Source organism: Orycteropus afer, unplaced genomic scaffold (assembly GCF_000298275.1).
Source record: "Orycteropus afer afer isolate SDZICR_OR568_19922 unplaced genomic scaffold, OryAfe1.0 scaffold00240, whole genome shotgun sequence".
Lineage (NCBI taxonomy): Eukaryota > Metazoa > Chordata > Mammalia > Tubulidentata > Orycteropodidae > Orycteropus > Orycteropus afer.
The window spans coordinates 3,768,285-3,788,838 of NW_006921827.1; the positions used below are offsets into that span (position 1 = coordinate 3,768,285).

At 34.9% G+C, this 20,554-nt stretch overlaps 1 protein-coding gene across 1 annotated transcript in view; it reads right to left on the bottom strand.

Annotated features, from left to right (window-relative positions):
- Positions 1–20,554, bottom strand: part of DMXL1 (Dmx like 1) — a 302,187-nt gene that overhangs the window by 30,640 nt on the left and 250,993 nt on the right. Inside the window, exons 32-35 of the mRNA XM_007949162.2 lie at positions 19,733–19,934; positions 18,297–18,414; positions 14,724–14,786; positions 3,452–3,538 (exon numbers count right to left, since the gene is read on the bottom strand). Coding sequence (XP_007947353.1) covers positions 3,452–3,538; positions 14,724–14,786; positions 18,297–18,414; positions 19,733–19,934 — 470 coding nt within the window. The remainder of the gene's footprint in view (positions 1–3,451; positions 3,539–14,723; positions 14,787–18,296; positions 18,415–19,732; positions 19,935–20,554) is intronic.

Genomic DNA, 20,554 nt, shown 5'->3' on the forward strand with positions numbered 1-20,554 from the left:
GGTCTGGTTTTAACAAATTCCCTTAATTTCTGCTTATCTGAAAATGTCAGATAATTTCTATAATTTCACCATCATAGTTGAGGGACAATTTGCTGGATATATAATTCTTGGTGGGAAATTTTTCTCTTTCAAGGTTTTATGTATACCATACCATTGTCTTCTCGCATGCATGGTTTCTGCCAAGAAATCCAAGCTTAATCTCATTGGTTGCCCCTTGTAGGTAACTTTTTGTTTTTCCTGTGCTGCTTTCAAGATTCTTTCTTTGCCTTTGGTTTTGGTGAGTTTGATGATGATATGCCTTGGTGATTTTCTTTTAGAGTCTATCCTGTTTGGGGTTCACTGGACTTCCTGAATGCACATATTCTCATCTTTCATATCAGGGAAATTTTTTTTTCCAACAAGTCTTCAACAATTGTCTCTGTGGTTTTATTTATCTCTTCTTTTTCTGGAATTCTGATTACATGCAAGTTATTCCTTTTGATGGTATCCCACATGACCCTTAGGCTTTCTTCATTTTGTTTTGATCTTTTTCTGATTGATCCTTTTCCAAAGAAGTACTGAGGTGTTTGTCTTCAATCTCACTAATTCTGTGTTCCACTGATTCTGTTCTACTCCTTTGCCTGATCAATGTGTTATCTATATCTGAGAACATAGTGTTAATCTTCTGGATTTCTATCTGTAGATTTTATATCAGTTTTTAATTTTTCATTTAGTTCTTCTCTTTCAAAATTGTTTTAGGGTTTCCTCTGTTCTGTGTTTTCCTCCATTTTGTCAGTGTTTTCCTTGATCTGTCTCTCAATCTGTTGAAGGTACCTGAATATAATTTTCTTCATTTCTTTATCATGGAGTTCTAATGCTGCTTCTTCCTCAGGGATGTGTTTTGGGTCTGTATCCTGCTCCCTTGTTTCTCCTGCTTTATCTTGCTTCTTTGTGTGGTCTGTGATGCTCTGTTGTCTCCAAGGCATTGTGACATTTTTGTATTTATATTTAATTGGTGACTGCATGTTGGAGTGACTTGCCCACAATTTTCATTTTCTTTGGATTTTTATTTAAGTAAGCAGGGTACTGTGCTCCTCTATTCACTAGTTGGCAGCACTTATACACTCACTACCTGTCTCCCTTCCTGTTGTCAGCCTCCTGTATATTCCTCCTGTCCTTGGCAAACAAAGCCTATTGTTAGGTCCCTGGAATCCAAATGAGAATGCTGTCACTTTAAAATCCAATATGGTCACCACTTATAAACATTCAAAATGGCTGTGCCCTTGGTCACTTTAAATTTCCAAAATGGCCACAGCTTGGAAACATTCAAAATGGCTTTGCCCTCGGTCACTTTAAATATCCAAAATGGCCACCATCTGTAAGCATTAAAAATGGCTGCGCCCTCTGGACAGCCGAAAGTCCACAGCTCAGGTTTTCTCCCTCCTTGCTGTTTCCCTTCCTTGTCATAGGCCAACAGTGGAGTCTTCTCTGCAGCCCTTGGTGACCAGGGCTGATCTTTAGATCAATTCTCAGGTCCCAACACCACTTGGAAATATTCAGGCTGTAGCAGACAGTCTGCCCACTGCTCTGACCATCTCCATATTGTTTACATTCAAGTGTTTCCACAAGTTGGTGCCAAATCCACTTCTGTATAGTTTCTTTCAAAGCTCAGGGCTCCAGGATTATCTTCTGTATCTCTGTCAATCAGTTTCTCTTTTCCTTGTTGAAGAGAATCCTACTCCACCATCTTACTGGAAGTGAGGCTAATCATTTTTGAGGTACTAAAAAAAAAAAAAAGGCAGAATAGATACAGAGACACACACACGGGAAGAGGAAGACAGATGACAGAGACAGATGCATCTAGAAAGCTCAGGAATACCCAGAATTGCTGGCAATTACTAGAAGCGGAAATAGACACAAAAGGGACATTCCCCGAAGGCCACACTTCAGACTCTTAATTCAGACTTCCAAACCCTTAATCGTGAGAAAATTAAGTTCTGTCTTTTAAAGCCACCGATTTGTGGTTATGCCTGTTACAGCAACACTAGGTAACTAAGACAGTGCCATTTTTCAGCTCTAAATCTAGCAAGATTATTTTAAAAATATGAAATCTGAAGAAATAAAAATTAGGCACACTCATACACAAAGAAAAGCAAACTATACATATGTGTGTGAATACTGATTCATTATTAGCTACATAAGTTTTTAAAAAACCTAGTTTGTTTCTACAACACAGAATATTTAAAAACATATTCTATTAGGGAACAGATATTGTAGGGCATAACCCACTGCCACTGAGTCAGATCCGACTCATAATGACCCCTCCTTGGGTTTCCACAGCGGTGTCACTATGGAAGTAGATTGCCCAACCTTCCTTCCGAGGAGTGGCTGGTGGGTTTGAACTGCCAGCTATCTGGTTAGCAGTCAAATGCCTTAGGCACTATGCCACCAGAGACAATGATTTTGTATTTGAGAGCCTCTAGGAAAGAATCATGCCATCTAAGGGTTATAACATGAGAACTACCTGGCTAAGGAGCTGATTCTATACTTACCTGCCTGGTACAGAACTAATTATTGCTCAAGAATGTCTATTAGAGGAAGGACATAGGGGCTATAAGGACAGAATGACAATGGGATTATCTAGGAAAAAATGGAAGAAAACATAGCACAATAAGACGGATAATCAACTATTAAAAAAATTACTGAACAGCTAATGTTATTGTGTAAGATATACATCTAAGAAATAGAAAATCATAAATATTTGAATTAAAAAAATCAATACTATATTAAAAATTACTTTCAGAAACAGAAATAAATGAAAATTATAAATATACAAATATATGTATATTTATATATATCCTTAAAGTTTATACAAAGGAAACAAAGAGCAACTAGAAGTTACAAGAATTGACTAGAAACTTTGTAGTAAGACAATCAGAGAAGAAAAAAGGTGAAAATGACTAAGAGAAGGTTCAACATTGGACCATTGGGCCTAAGGCCATCTCTTCTGTGAGGATCTAGATATCTTTAAGGAGAACGTTAATTAGAAGGCTAAGGAGTACACCGTAAAAACACAGTAGTTCAGCACTTAAAATTAACTATAATTGAAAGAGAAAGAATTTCCATTAGTCATATAAAACCTTGAACTTTATCAAATATAAGAACCACTTTCAACATACTCATATAAGAAAATGAAAAAGCTCTTCTTTGAGTTAGCTGCTATGTGTTGTATAAATTCTAAAGGCTACTGACTATATAAATACCTGATATTTCCCTTTATAGTAAGAAAACATTATTTTAACCATTGTGTATCTGAAATTATATAATAAATTATCAACTAATATAAAGATTTCATAACACTCTAAAAAATTATGAAACTGAAATTTAAGGGTGAGAAGTAGCTTTGGGAAAGGGAAATACAAATACTGAATAAATTCTCCAACCACAAGAAGAAATATGTCTAAGTACTCACCTTATTAACAGCAAAGGCAGTAATGATATCAGATTCCTTATGAATAATTCTTGCTTTACCTCCAGGATATCCCAAATCTGCTTCTATCTAAATGGAGAGAAAGAAAATACAAAAAGATAGTGATTACAGTACAGAAAATATATGGCAATCTGTTAATAGTTGCATATATTATTTTAAGAAACTTTTAAGATATTTCTATGCCAAAGGTACTATGTTATATAGTAATTATCCATGAAAAAATTTTATTTTGCAAGGGAATTTTAATTTTTTCAAACTTAACTTTTTCACATATAAAAAGTCAGTTTGTCTAACACACAGCTTCATTAATTGGTTATCCTCCCAAGCTACAATGAATTGACTTTAAAAGAAAAAGACATTCCAAGCACTTAATTAATTATATTAATCTTATCATTAATAACGAGTGTAGGTTTTATTGTAAAACTGGGGATCATTACAGTAAGATTACTTTACCAAATTTTTAATTATTTTAATTCTTTAATAATATGTTATAAATGTTAAAACGTCAGATAGTAAATAATTTAGGCTCTGCAGACCACAGAGCAGTTATTTTTCTTTTCTTTTTTAAACAATCTTTTAGAAATAAAGTTCATTCTTAGTTCATGGGCTATAAAAAAAATGGGCTGTGGGTAGCATATGGCTGGCTGGCTAGCTATAATTTACTGATCTTTAGTCTAAAATAACTTTCAATTTATAGAAGGAAAACTGAAACACTTGAAAGGCATAGTAATCCTTTTAATAGCTGAATAAACCATAATTCAGTATAATTTAGATGAGGTTAATATATTTGACCTTCTGCTTACCTCAGATAATGGGTACAAAATATCTTTCAACTCAGAAAAGAGTATTATGAAATCAACATTTCATACAATAAACTGAGGTAAAAAAAAATGAAGCAATTATTAGAAATCAACAAAGTTGTTTACTATATAATGTTGATTTGTTTTATTTTATCTTGTATAACTTTTAATTGCAGTGTGAATGAAAGAGAGAAATCAAGTATGATGACTAGTTTTCAGGTCTGAAAATTGAATTATTGAGATGGACAAGAATGAAGAAGTGGCTTTGGTGTAAGAGTAAGGAATATAGAAAAGTTCTGTGGTCTGAAATACAGGGGGAGGTAACCATTATATGATTATATATGCAAGTCTGGATATGAATATGCAAGATGTAAGTTGGGGCTACATAGATTTTAGAGTTATTAGTCTATGGGTGCTCTATTGCACTGGTCAAATCTGCTGCAAAGGACCTCTTTAAAGTGTCTAAGAGCAAAGAAGTCACTTTGAAGACTAATCGCACCTACACCAAGCTATGGTATTTTCAATCATCTCATATGCATATGAAAGCTGCACAATGAAGAAGGAAGACCAAAGAAGAATTGATGCTTTTGAGTTAGGGTGTTGGTGAAGAATACTGAAAATACCACGGACTGCCAGAAGAACAAACAAATCTATCCTGGAAAAAGTGCAATCAGACAAGAATGGCCAGACTTCATCTCACCTAATTTGGTCATGTGGTCAGAAGGGACCACTCCCTGGAGAAGGATTATCATCCCAGGTAAAGTAGAGGGTCAGGGAAGAAGGGGAAGACCCTTAATGAGATGGACACTAACACAGTGCTTAAGACAATGGGCTCAAGCATAGCAAGGATTGTGAGGATGGTGCAGGACAGAGCAATGTTTTGTTCTTTTTCACACAGGGTCACTATAAGTCTGAGTCAAGTGCCACCACACCTAACAAAAGCAGCCTATGGATAATATTTAAAGCCATGATATAACCCAAAGTAAAAGTAAAGACAGGGAAGAGAAAAGGTTAGAGAACTAAATCTAGGGGATGTCAATATTTCAAGAATAGGAAAAAAATCAGCCGATTCTGTAGATTGTAGTCAATTAGCTAACAGAAGAAATAGAAGATATTGATGTTACGGAAGCCAAGGGAAACAAGAGTTTCAAGGAGGTGGTAGAGGCCAACAGTATCAAAAAGCTGAATTAGGGAGGACAGAAAATTGACAACAGAATTTTAGTAATGAATGTAACTGTGAATCAGTGTGAATCAGAGTGAACTAGAGACAAAACTTAACTCGATTACAGAGAATGTGACAATTGGTAACAGAGAAGAAGTACATTAGGGAAAGCTTATAGAAGCACTCAAATGAATTGATAATGCTTTACTTCTTAAGCAGGGCTGTTGGTATATAGGATTTGCAACATTATTTGTTAAATCTTCTTGAATGGCTTAAGTATTTAATAATAAATTGTTGTTGTGCCATCAAGTCGTCTCCAACTCATAGCGACCTTATATACAACAGAACGAACACAGCCTGGTCCTGTGACAGCTCCACAATCCTTGCTATACCTGAGCCCATCACTGCAGCCACTGTGTCTATCCATCTTGTTGAGGGCCTTCCTTGCTTTCAATGACCCTCCACTTTACCAAGCATGATATCCTTCTCCAGAGAATAGTCTCTTCAGACAACATGACCAAAGAAGGTGAGATGAAGTCTGACCATTCTCACTTCCAAGGAACACTCCAGCTGCATTTCTTCCAGGACAGATGTTACTTCTTTTAGCAGTCCATGGTACTCTCAGTATTCTTCACCAACACCATAACTCAAAAGGATCAACGCTTCAGTCTTCATTATAAACTGTCCAGCTCTCATATACATAAAATGTCAAGTGAAAATACCATGGCGTGGGTTAGGCACACCTTAGTCTTCAAGGGGACATCTTTGCTCTTCAGCACCTGAAAGAGGTCTTTTGCAGCATATTTGCCCAGTGCAATACATCATCTGATGTCTTGACTGCTGCTTTCATTGGTGTTGATTGCAGAACCAAATAACATGAAATCTCAACAACTTTAATCTTTCTCCACTTATCATGATGCTGCTCATTGGTCCAGTTGTGAGGATTTTTGTTTTCTTAATACTTAAATACAATCCATACTGCATACTGTAGTCATCAATCTTTGTCAGTAAGTGCTTCAAGTCATCCTCACTTCTATCAAGCAAAGTTGTGTCATCTGCATATTGCAGGTTGTTAATGAGTCTTCCTCCAATCCTGATGCCATGTTTTTCTTCATATGGTACAGCTTCTCAGATTATTTGTTCAGCATACAGACTGAATAAGTATGGCATACAGACTGAATAAAATCACTCCCTTCCTGATTTTAAACCATGCAGTATCCCCTTGCTCTGTTTGAACAAGAGCCTTCTGGTCTATGTACAGGTTCCTCATGAGTCCAATTAAGTGTTCTGGAATTTTCACTCTTCTCAATGTTATCCACAATTTGTTATGATTCACACAATTGAATGATTTGCATAGTCAATAAAACACAAGTAAACACCTTTCTGGTATTCTTTGCTTTCAGCCAACATTCATCTGACATCAGCAATGATATCCCTCGTTCCACATACTCTTCTGAATCCAGCTTGCAATTCTGGAAGTTCTCTGTCAATGTACTGCTGCAACCATTTTTGAATTATCTTCAGTAAGATCTTACTTGCGTGTGATATTAATGATATTGTTTGATAATTTCCACATTCTGTGAGATCACTTTTCTTTGAAATGGGTACAAATATGGTTATCTTCCAGTCAGTTGGGTAGGTAGCTGTCTTCCAAATCTCTTAGTATAGCCAAGTGAGTGCCTCCAGCAGGGCATCTGTTTGTTGAAACATCTCAATTCCTGGAACCTTGTTGTTCGCCAATTCCTTCTGTGCAGCTTCAACATCTTCCTTCAGTATCACTGGTTCTTGAACATATGCCACTTCCTGAAATGGATGAATGTCAACCAATTTTTTTTTGGTACAGTGACTCTGTGTATTCCTTCCATCTTCTTTTGATGTTTCCTGCCTAATTCAACATATTGCCCATGGAATCTTTCAATACTGCAATTCAAGGCTTAAATTCTTCCCTTAGTTCTTTCAGCTTGAGAAATGATGAGCATGTTCTTCCCTTTTGGTTTTCTAACTCCAGGTCTTTGCGCAATTCGTTATAGTTGACTTTGTCGTCGTCTTCTTTTTTAAAAAAATTTTATTGTGATTTAGGTGAAAGTTTACAGAGCAAATTCATTTTCCATTTGGCAGTTCACACACATTTTGTTTCATGACATTGATTACAATCTCCCACGATGTAACAGCTCTCATCCTACTTTGTCTTCTTGAGCTGCTCTTTGAAATCTTCGGTTTAGCTCTTTTATCTTGTCATTTTCTCCATTTGCTTTAGCTACTCTCCGTTCAAGGGCAAGTTTCAGAGTCTTTTCTGACATTGATTTTGGTGTTTTCTTCCTTTCCTGTCTTTTTAATGACCTTTTGCTTTCTTCATGGATGATGTTCTTGACGCCATCCCATAATTCCTCTGGTTTTGGGTCATTGTGTTCAATGCATCAAATCTATTCTTTAGATGGTCTCTAAATTCAGGAGGGACATAATCAAGGTCAAACTTTGGTTCTCATGGACTTGTTTTACTTGTCTTCAGCTTCAATTTGAATGTGCATACGAGCAGTTGATAGCCTGTTCCACAATAAGCTCCTCCATCACTTCTTGCCACAGGTGCAGTCAATATTACTCCTGTGTACTCCTTCTGGCAAAGTCCATGTGTATAGCCACTGTGTGTGTTGTTGAAGAAAGGTATTTGCAGTGAATAAGTCATTGGTCTTGCAAAATTCTATCATGCGATCTCCAGTGTTATTTCTATCACCAAGGCCATATTTTCCAAATACCAGTGATTCTTCTTTGTTTCTAACTTTTGCATTCCAATCACTAGTGACGATTAACACATCTCAATTGCATGTTTGATGAATTTCAGACTGTGTACATTGGCAAAAATCTTTAATTTCCTTATCTTTGGATTTGGTGGTTGGTGTGTAAATTTGAGTAATAGTAGTACTAACTGGTCTTCCTTGTAGGCGTATGGATATTATCCTATCACTGACAATGTTGTACTTCAGGACAGATCTTGATACATTCTTTGTGATGATGAATTCCACACCATTCCTCTCCAATTTGTCACTCCTGGCAAAGTAGATCATATAGTTGGACTGACTCAAAATGGCCAAAACGAATCCATTTTAGCTCATTAATGCCTATGATATCAATCTTTATCCATTCCATTTTTGACAACTTCCAATTTTCCTAGATTCATACTTTGTACATTCCATGTTCTGATTATTAATGAATGTTTGCAACTGTTTCTTCTCATTTTGAGATGTGCCACATCAGCAAATGGAGGTCTCAATAGCCTTACTCTATCCACATCATTAAGGCCAGCTCTACTGCAAGGAGGCAGCTCTTCTCTAGTCTTATTTTGAGTGCCTTTCGACCTGAGGGGCTCATCTTCCAGCCTTATATTGCACAATGTTTTAGGGCTATTCATAAAAGTTTTCCAGTAATATATCAGACAGTTTTTCATGGCTATTCATGTGTTTCCACTGGTCAATTGTCTCAGAAGTGGCTGGCTTCTTCCTTCTTCCTTCTTCAGAGTCTAGAAGCTCTGCTGAAACCTGTCCACCTTGGGTAACCCTACTGGCATTTGAAACACCAAGAGCATAGCCTCCAGCTTCACGGGAACACACAAGCCACCACAGTACACTGACAAACTGACAGACAAGTTTGTCTCCCTTAGCTGTTCCAAACTGCTCTGCTCACTTTCCATCCTCCCCCAGCCGCTCCAACACTCGCCTTCCCAGTGCATATCTGGCTTGCTTTCCAGCCTGCCCTGGGTGCTCCAACGACCTGACTACCCTGTGCACCTGGCTTGTTTACCCAAACTACCCTGGGTGCTCCAAACACCTACCTTCCATGTACACCCAGCTCACATAATAAATTACACTTCAAAAAGTATAAGAAATAAGGAAGTAAAAGATACAAGTGTAGGCAATTCCATTAACTAAATTTTGCTGCATAGGGGAGTAGAGAGATAGCGTGATAGATTAGACATTAAAATATATTCGCTCATGCTAATGAGACTACTCTAAGAGGCAAAAATTTATTATTAGCTATCAAATCAAAGTTCTTGGGTAGGTAAGAGTAAACAGGATCAGTGCTTAAGTGGAATATTTGGCCTTAGATAAAAGCATGACAGTTCACTCAATGTCAAAGGAGGCATATCAAAATATCTGTATATAAAGCCATCACCACAACCCACTGTCATTGAGTCAATTCCAACTCATTATAACCCTAAAGAACAGAGTTGTCCCATAGGGTTCCAAGGCTATAAATCTCCAGGAAAGCAGAATGCCTCATCTTTCTCCCACAGATGGTCGGTGGGTTCAAACTACTGACTTTTCTGTTAGCAGTCAAATGTTTTAACCACTGTACCACCAGTACTTGCTCACTACTACTAATACCACTACTACTCACTGCCGTCGAGTCGGATCTGACTCCTAGCGACCCCTCCTTGGGTTTCTGAGGCAGTCTTATTACAGAAGTAGACTTCCCAACCTTCCTTCCAAGGAGTGGCTAGTAGGTTTGAACCGTTAGCCTTCTGGTTAGCAGTCAAATACCTTAGATACTACGGTACCAGAGTACCACCAGTAGAAGCTAAAATTAATGGTGGAAAGACTAGGTAAAATTTCTGCTGACTATATTTATTTTGACAACAAAGAAGGTTATCTGTGGGGAGTGAAAATGAAATACCGAAAGTTTGAAGAGAGGGGAAATAGTGAGGAGACCAGAAAAAAGAATGAAAAACCAAATTTACTATAAAATATTTTACTATAATTGCATGCTAAGTTGGTATCTGTAGGTGTATTCTAAGTGAAGTGAGCACCCATGGTTTGTGCTTTTTCTCTATCAATGTCTGGGATTTTCCAAGACAAGTACAGTGTAGAGAGAACAGGACAAAAGAGTCAGGGGTGTATGTAAGGGAGTGATCACAATGATAGATCATGGACTCTAAACTGGGAAAGGAAGAAAGCGGGGATGTGATATAGTTAGCTAAAATTAGATCTAGAAATTGGCATGTATAATGAACTACTTTAATTTGCTAAAGGCCACACAAAATAATAGTAAAAAATTATGATGAATAAAGTCTTAAATATCTAGTAAATAAATGTAAGATCTGAAGTCATGTTTTATATAATTTGATTGGACTGGACACTTAATGGTGAAAGACTAATTCCTTAAGGTCAGGAACATGATATGAATGTCTGCTTGCACCACTTCTATTCAATGTTAGATTGGAAGTTCTAACCAAAGTAATAATGCAAGAAAAGTAAATAAAAGCATCCAGATCAGAAAGTAATGAGTAAAACTGTCTGTATTTTCAACATGATTATTTCTATATCATATATGGCATCTACATAAAAGCTACTGAAATAATGAGCAAGTTTAATCAGCATATAAAAATTGATTTTAATTTTATACACAAGTCAACAAAAAATGAAATTAGAAACTACTATCGATTCCAACTCATAGCAACCTCCTTTGGGTTTCCAAGGCAGTAAATCTTTACAGAAGGAGCTTGCCCAATCTTCCTTCCATGGAGTGGCTGGTGAGTTTGAACCACCAACCTTCTGTTTAGCAGTCAAATGCCTTAGGCACTACACCACCAGAGCACTATTTATAATAGCATCAAAATATGAAATACTTAGGGATACATGTCACAAAAGATGTGTAATACTTGTACAATGAACCATACAAAATACTTTATGTCTAAATAAATGGAGAGACATCATATTCATGGATCAAAAGGCTCAATATTGAGTTTTTTTTCCTTTCTTTTTCTAGAAACTGACAAAATGATTCTAAAAATTCACATGGAAATACAAAAAATGTAGAAATGCTAAAACAATTTTGAAAAAGAACAAATTTGAATGACTTACACTATCCTATCTTCAAGATTTACTATAAAGCTACAATAAAGATGATAGTGTGGTATTAGATAAAAAATTGACGAATCAACAGACCTAAACAGTCTGGAAATAGATCCACACATATATGTCAAGTGATTTTTGACAAAAGAGCAAAGGCAATTCAGTGGATGAAAGGATCAATTGATTGTTGCTGTTGCTGGTTGCCACTTTATCAGCTCTCTCTCATGACAATCTCATATACAACAGAAGGAAACACTGCCTGGTCCTGCTTTATCTTCACAATCACTGGTATGCTCATATCCACTGTTGCAGCCACTGTATGCTTTGAATGCCTTCCAACTTAAGGGGCTCATCTTTCAGCCTATATTAGACAGTATTACGTTATGATCTATAGGGTTTTCATTGGCTAATTTTCAAAAGCAGAGCCCCAGGCTTTTCTTCCTAGTCTGTCCTAGTCTGGAAGCTTTGTTGAAACCGGTCTACCACGGGTAACGCTTGTGGTATTTGAAATACCAGTGGCATAGCTTCCAGCATCATAGCAACAAAGGAGGTACCATAGTAAGACAAACTGACAGACGGCTGGGATCAACTGATACACCGATACAAAGAAAAAACAGAAAACTAGAACTGCCATCCATACTTCTGACCATATAACAAAATGGATCATAAATCTAAACATGAAACATATACTATGAAACACCTACAACAAAATATAGGTGAAAATCTCTGTGGTTTAGGTTAAGCAAAGATATGACACAAAAAGTACATTCCATAAACAGAAAAAATTGATATACTGGACCACATCAAAATTAAGAACTTCTGTACTTCAAAAGACACTGTTAATAGAGAATGAAAATGTTTACAATATCTGATAAAGGATTTGTATTGAGAATATATAAAGAGCTTCATAAGAAAATTTCGAAGAAAACAAAGCAACTTGATACCAAATAAGAACAAGATTTGAAAAGACAGTTCAGTAAAAAGATATATAAATGTCAAATAGGCACATGATAAGATGCTCAATTAAAACTAAAACTACAATGAGCTAACACTACATACGTATTAGAATGGCTACAATAAAAGGGCTCACCACAACAAATGTTAACGAGGACGAAGAGCAACTGGATTTCATACACTGCCAGGGAAAATGTAAAATGGTAACCACCTTAGAAAAAAGTTGTCCAGTTTCTTAAAAAGTCAACCTACCATATGATCTATGCTATTCAACTTCTATACATTTACACACAAGAAATGAAAGCGTATATTCCCAAATATGTTCTTTTATGTACTTTGAACCTTCACAGCAGATTTATTCAAAATAGCCCCCAAATGGAAACAATGGAAATATTCATCAACAGGTGAATGGATAAACATATCGTGGTATAATTACAGTGTGATATTCCTCAGCAATAAAAAAGAATGAACTACTGAAACACACAAAAATATAGACGAATCTCAAAATAACTATGCTAAGTGAAAGAACACAGGCAAAAAAAAGTACACATTGTACAATTCAATTTATATAAAGTTCCAGAAAATGCAAACTTAGCCACAGAATCAAGAATCAGACTAGTGGTTTGCCTCGGAAGGAAGAATGCATGAAAGGAAGGATAAAGGAGGCATTAAAAGGGGCACAAGGAAATTGTTTGAGGGGAAGAGTGACAGATATATTCATTACCTTGATTGTAGTGATAGTTTCATGAACTTATATGAATGCCAACATTAAGCCATATACTTTAAATATGTGCAGTTATTTTAAGTACACTAATAACCACCACTCATCTGTCAGACTGTCATATTGTGGTACCTTGCATGTTGCTATGCTACTGGAAGTTATGCCCCTGGTATTTCAAATACCAGTGGAGTTATCCAGGGTGGACAGGTTTCAGAGAAGCTTCTAGACTAAGACAGAACAAGAAGAAAGGTCTGGAGATCTACTGTTGAATTTACCAACAAAAATCTTTATGGATCACAGAATACTGTCTGAGACTTCAACTTGTCATCAGAAGGGACAGACTGATAGAGAAGGATACCCTATTTGGTAAAGCAAAACGTCAGGGATGGCAAGGAAAACCCTTAATGAAATAGAGTGACACAACAGCTCAACAATGTACTGACTCAAACATACAATCATGAAGATGGCACAGAATCAGGCAATATCTCATTCCATTATACATGAGTCAGAGCCAAAACTAACAACAACAATGTACCTAATAAAACTATATTAAAAAAAAATTATATTAGAGGGTTTGGAAAATTCTGTCCAAAAACAGTCATGATGCTAACCAAAAAATGAATGATAGCATTTTGATGCAGCATGGAGATGACTACAGAAATATGTCAATACTATTAACATTTTATAAACAGTATCCAAAGAAAAATTTTTGTATAAGAATTGCTTATAATGCACAGGCTGTACTAAGTAATGATTATCCAAGCAAAGAAGTTTGGTTAACATATTAAAAATCTGAGTCAGTCTCTCAAATCTTCCAAAGGCCATTAGAAATTTCCAAAATATGGGCCATATGTAAATTTGCTTATGAAATCAATATATTTTTTTATTAATTGCATAGAATTATTTCCCCTATTTTATTAAAATATTTCTTTTGGGGAAGACAAGAGAGAAGAATTCTGTAGGCTTAAAAAATTTTTTTTTGGAAAAGTTTCCTCCCTAAAATCACTCTGCAGAGATTGTGTTAAAATAAATGAACCAAAATGAATATGTAATACATGGGTTAAATATTTTACTCAACAAAGTCATGTATGAGTATGTTATCATAGGACATTTAGGAGTTATGATTTTTATATATATTTATAAATTCTCATACTTTGTGCTTCTGTCTTCAATTACTTGTACTTACTATGCCCAACACATTGTCCTATATGCTATTTCTACCAATAAAATAAATGATATATAATAAATGTGTTCTATTTGAAGAAAGTAAATCTCTACAAAAGTAGATTGCCCTGTCTTCCTTCTGTTGAGTGGCTGATGGGTTTAAACCACTAACCTTCTGGTTAGCAGTCAAATGCCTTAGGCACTATGCCACCAGAGCTCCTACTAATAAAATAAATGATATAAATATGCTTTATTTTAAGGAAGTAATATTACAGGAGAGAATCTTCAAAAATGATGCTTATAGAAATGGAACAATACTGCTGTACAATACTTCTACAAGTGCCACTGTAATTACATTTATGAAGAACTACAGCTGAGTTCAGACAGAAAAGTCTACAGCCAAAACAGGATACATTCAACTCCCTTTAAAACTGCATTCTCTTATTTAGCAAAAAAGAAACAACTTTTCAATCTTAGTATTTGAATTATTAAAATTAAAAAGAATAATAACTCCACTGGGAAAAAAATCCAGTCTAAATCTAAAATGCAAATACCTTTTTTCTTTAGAGAATGCAATTTCTAATATCAGTTGAATGCTATTTTGTACCTTATTGATGTTTGGCTCCTCCATCATAGAATTTTTGATGGTTTCTTTGTTGTCCTCTAACGACTTAATCAAAAAAGAATAACCACATGACAAAGAGTAAAGGCGAAATGTAACATGCAAAATATTGGGCATATTTTTTAAAATTATATTTTTAACCATATTTTCTAGAAAACAACACTGCATTGAGTTATTATATTTAAAATTTCATAAACCTTAGAAGCATGTATGGGGTGCAGTGAGGGGGTTGAGAAAGCATAATTTCTCTGAACTCATTAACCACCACTATAAAGTTTATTTTCTCTTGTAAGAAATTTTTAACTCACTTAACTTACTTTGAAATGTAAAGTCGACACTAAAGGATGATTGAGCCAGAAGCACAAATTTCAGAGCTACTGGTACCAGAGTACTACCTCTCATGCATTACTATGTCCTGTTTTCATGCTATCTTACCCCTTAGGAAAATCTGATTGGAAAAGTTTGATTTCTAGGTTTCCAATTTTCTTTCTCTTGTTTTAGCCAGAAACAGTCACTAAATTGCTGGGAGGCATACTTCCTTCATAACAGGGGGGTACTAGCACTTGTCAAAGAAAGACTCGGTTCAAGACCTTCAGTTTTTCTCAGAGAAAAGAAAGAAAACAGAAAAACTAGACACATAGCAGCTATCAAAATTTTATGCTAGGAAAGATGCACGCATAGCATATTTGCAGTCACCTGTACTTAATTTTCAAAAATAGTGTGGACCTTTTATTTAAAAACTGCACCCAACAGTAAACCACATTATACAGGAAAAGAAAAGACCTGAACATATAGCAGGATTTTAGAATCAGAGGAAGAAGTTGTAAAATTTAATTTTCAAACACATAAGGAAAAAAGCAAAAGGACTAGCCTCTACATATTCTTTACCATCTCTCATCCAAAATATGTTGTTGTGTGCTTTGAGTAGATTTTGCCAAATACTGACCCCATGTGACAGAGCAGAACTGCTACATAAGGTTTTCTAGGACTGTTATCTTTATAGGAACAGATCATCAGATCTTGCTCCCACAGAGCAGATGGGTAGGTTTGACACGCCAGCCTTTCAGTTAGCAGCCTAGTGCTTAACCACTATAGCACCAGAGCTCCATATTCAAAATATTTGTGGATTCCATACATCTATTTCACACCTCTATTTTCCTACCCACCTAGAAAAGAAAAATCACAGTGATTTGAATTCAGATATTTATGTATAATCATAATTTTATAAAAATAAGAGATAGAAAGACATTTTAACACCAAATACAGGCTAGTCAACTTTCTACTAAAGATTAATATATTTTTAAGCAGACTGTATTTAATTCCATCCAACCTTTGCTTTATTATATCAAATTTTTCTTTCCATAGTCCCTTAATCAAAAAATCACTATCTTTAAGATTATCATTATCAACAAAACATTAAGAATCAATTATTAATAACTATAATTAATTTCTCCAGGTTTTATGTAAGTTAAATCAACTGCTCAAAACATTGCAAAGTAAGGGGTATTACACTCATTTTGAAACTAAAGAAACAAAAATTCATAGCTTACTGATCAGTATAAGCTTTTAGTACAAAACATATAGTCATGCTTTTAATTAAGATAATTACAATATAAAAATAATTTTTAAATTATCTTATGATGTAATAAAATTTTTAGAAAAGTAGGGATAAAATAACAGAAGATTTAAAAATGTATAGTTCTATTTGTTTATCTGCTATCCTTGTGCATTCTGGCTTGCTTCTGCTATTTTCCTTCCCTTCCCTCAATCACCTAATCTAGTAGTTTACCAGTGTTTTGCTTTTTGTCAGATTATTTCATATCTCAAATATGCTAAATATTTAATTTTATTATATACACACATATATTTATTTTTACAATTATAGTAAGTAAGCAGGCAATCAAAATTATACTTGAAATTATACCAAATTTGCATATGCATACCAGAGAACCTAGGTATACCAGAGAAACTAAGGAAGAAACAAAGTAAAAATGCTTACTGTATAGAACAATGCAGCAATGCTTTTTATACTACATCAAGTTACTTTAAATTGTACTAAATTATTTTAGATAAAGATATATTTAAAGTAAAATAAGAAACATTATCTCACCAGTAAACATGCTACCAGACTAACACAATTAGTTTGATTGATACTATTATCTAGCACACTCATTGTTAATTATTTATCCAAACATTTTCTTGAGCTGTGTAACAGTAGTTCATATACTAAATACATGGCATGAAAATCCAGAGATTTATAAAAAGGTTTAAAATTTAAAAGACATATAATAAGGTTTAAACACATACTCTTTTGTCACCCTACATTTCAATGTTACATCAAGGTATACAAGGTCAAAAGTTTCCTGAGTCAGCAAGGACACTACAACTAATCGATCCTCAATATCTGTGGATTTCATATTCACAAATTCATCTATTCACTAAAAATCTCTGCAATGATTTGCAGAGATTTATAGACATGTGCTTGTACAGAGTGGTGATAAAATAATCAGCTGAGGTCAAACAAGACTGGTTTAGTATTTGTTAATTTTATATTCAAGCGGACATAACTAATGTGAATAATGGAAATCAAGTGTATTTTGTTCTCTGGAATGACTAACTTGAGTACATTTACATAATCAGGCAAAAATTCAATAATGTGTGTGTGGTTACATCTTAAAAATTAGTTCCTAAATTGAAAATAATGAGATGTATGTAATTCTCCCTTTTTCTAAGATTAGATGCCATCTTGCTTTTTTGCCAAACGTGAATATTGGGAAGCCAACTTATTTTCTCATTTCTCCATTTGAAATATCTTCCTTTCTTTCCTTCCATTTAAAGTACAAAGCTTTGTTTCATGGTGGTTCAGTGCTACTTAAAATGTGGTCTACAAGCCAGCTGCTGGTCTCAAACTCTTTGTTATTGGTCTCTGAGGAGATATGGAATTAACTACATCACTAAGTACACTGTTTATTTCACCTTTTTTTTTTTAATAACAATTTTCTCAAAGAAGGAAGTGATAGTTAATTTACATTCAGATACAAGTTCTTCTTATCATCAAACTGGTAGTTTTCAGTAAAACTGAACAAAATGGAGAAAAATAATCTCTATGACAGCAATATCAAGGTATAATCAACCAGTTATAGTGTAATTATATCTCAGTTTGCAAAATTTCATTAATGTAAGCATAATCAATAGAATAAGAAAATGTGTATATCTGAAATGTTTTCAGCAAATTAAATTTCTACAATGAAATTCAACTCTTATATAAACATCACAGAAAATTCCAACCTGTCTTTTAAACTGGTGATTATAACACAGAAAAAACGAAAATATTCAAAATCTTAACATGTTTTTGAAAACGTAAGTCTTAATTATATCTGACATACTTTCAAAATGCTATTATCTCTCTTCTTTTGAATCACTTTTCTAAGCATTAATTGCACAATACATACTGTGCTATAAAAAATTCCCAAAAATCTGTAAAATGCAACTCATTCTATTGTAACATGATATACAAAAGATTTCAATAAGCAGTGAACAGGTTTTAACTTTACAGACCTCATTTAGACACCGTTTCTTTGTGAATATATTTCTGATAAAAGTCTCCTGAATTTCTTCCTGCTTTACCAAGTACTGCCAAAGCCTCTTCACAGAAAGTGCCAAATGATGTTTGGATCTACAGAGAGACAATAAATGACATGCTTCAAGTATTTCTGATTAACCTGACCACATTTCCTTGACTCTATATGAGTGTTTATTAAGTTAACTAGAATCAGACCATATTACCAGCATATTTTTTCTTAGGAGACCAGAGAGCAAATATTTCAGGCTTTGTGGATGATCTAGTTTCCATTACAACTACTCAATTCTGCTATCATAGTGGGAAAATAGCCACAAGTAATATGCAAGTGAATGGGTATGGCTGGTAATAAAAATTTTTATTTACAAAGACACAAGGTAGGCTAGGTTTGGCTCTTGGAGCCACAGTTTGCTGACTTTTGACCTATGGACATATACTTCCTAGAAGTGATCTAGGATGAATGCTACTCAAAATACTGTATACAGACATGCACCAGTCCAAAAACTCTCTGTCATTGCTCAGCAATGAGTTTAGAGTTTAGGCAAGAATGTAACTCAACCATGTCATTAACTCACTAAGCAGAGTGCTTACTTCAGATGATATTTTTTCTGTAGCAAGACTTCCTGATGAAACAAGCCTTCTTCTGGTGCCAACTCTTATCTTCACATGGACAGTAAAACAGTTTGCTGACCAGTTTTATGAATAGCCCTGATCTAGAGAAGATGTCAGTACACTATGGCCCTCAGATCAAATCCAACAAGCCTCATGTTTTTTAACATAACATTTTGTCTATGGTTGCTTTCATATCACAACAGTGGGGTTGAGAAGTTGTGACAACACTTTATGGCCTGCAAAGCTTAAAGTACTTACTACTAGAGCTTTACAGAAAAAGTTTGCTGACTTCTGACTTATAGACAACAATATGCATCATAAAAACACAGATATGAGCACAGAACAGCAAATAAACTTGCTGTTAGCTGCCATCTAGTTGGCTCCTGACACATGGTGATGCCATTCACAATGGAAGAAAACACTGCCCAGTTGTGCACCATCTCCATGATCAGTGCAAATTGGACTGTGGTAATGAAAAGGGTTTTCTCACTGGTTGATTATTAGTAAGTGGATAGCCAGGACTTTTCTCCTAGTTACCTTGCCTGGAAGTGCTGCTGAAACCTGTTCAGCACCTGAGCAACATGCAAGCTTCCAGTGAAAGAGGGGTAGTAGCTGTGCATGACATGCACTGGCTGGGAATAAAACTTGAATCTCCCGCGTGGAAGGTGAGGATTCTGCCACTGAACCACCACTATCCCCAAATTAAAGGAAACCCTTCAATATTTTTTCTCTAAATAATACCTGATAACTGTCCAATATAGTAATACTTCTACTTAGAAAGAGTACCCATAGGAAAACTTACTTGAAAGGTGTGTTTGTAGGTTCCAGCAAAGCTTTATGCCGAAGAATGGCAGGACCTGAAGACAAATTCTCTTCAGAGGTATGAATTGCGATATAGTTCTGAGGTGGCCCTCCATGGATTTCAAGTCGCCGGAGAAGAACTTGTTCCCAACATTGGAGAGTTTTTAGGACTGCATGACAAAGAGGTGAACTAACCGGAAGCTCTGAAAAGTGAAAATAAAATTGGCCCACCTTTATCTTCTGCAATAAAATGCTATTTAATTTTAAAGAGTAAGAGAAGATATTAACACACACTTTGGAAGAGGAGATATGGACAAGGATGAAGGCATGAAAATCCAGAGATTTATTAAAAAAAAAAAAAAGTCATAAATAAGTACAGCATTTGAACATAATTAGGTAACCTAGCACAACAGAAAAAAAGGCAATCTAAGTAGAAATCACATAATAGCTCTAGTGCTACAATTTAGGATTACAGTTGTAATTTATGATTTAAATTACTGCTTTATCAATTAAATTACTACTTTTAGCTTGAATTTCACAGGCCTTTCCCATAGAAAATATACCTACAGATTATAAAAATATGTCTAGGAGGAAAATTGCTTTGTATCTTTATATCAGCCAAATTTCTGCCTGACATTTAAAATTATGATTTGTCTAGAAAATAGAAAGTAAAACATCTTTTAAAAGCTAAGTAATACCACAAAATTTAGCATTTTCCAGTCCTATCACTCGATATATCTGAGTTCTGATCCTACCTTTGACTTTTAACTATTCCTGTTATTTATCTCCACATAAGCATATTTATTCTTTTTTTTTTTTTTTT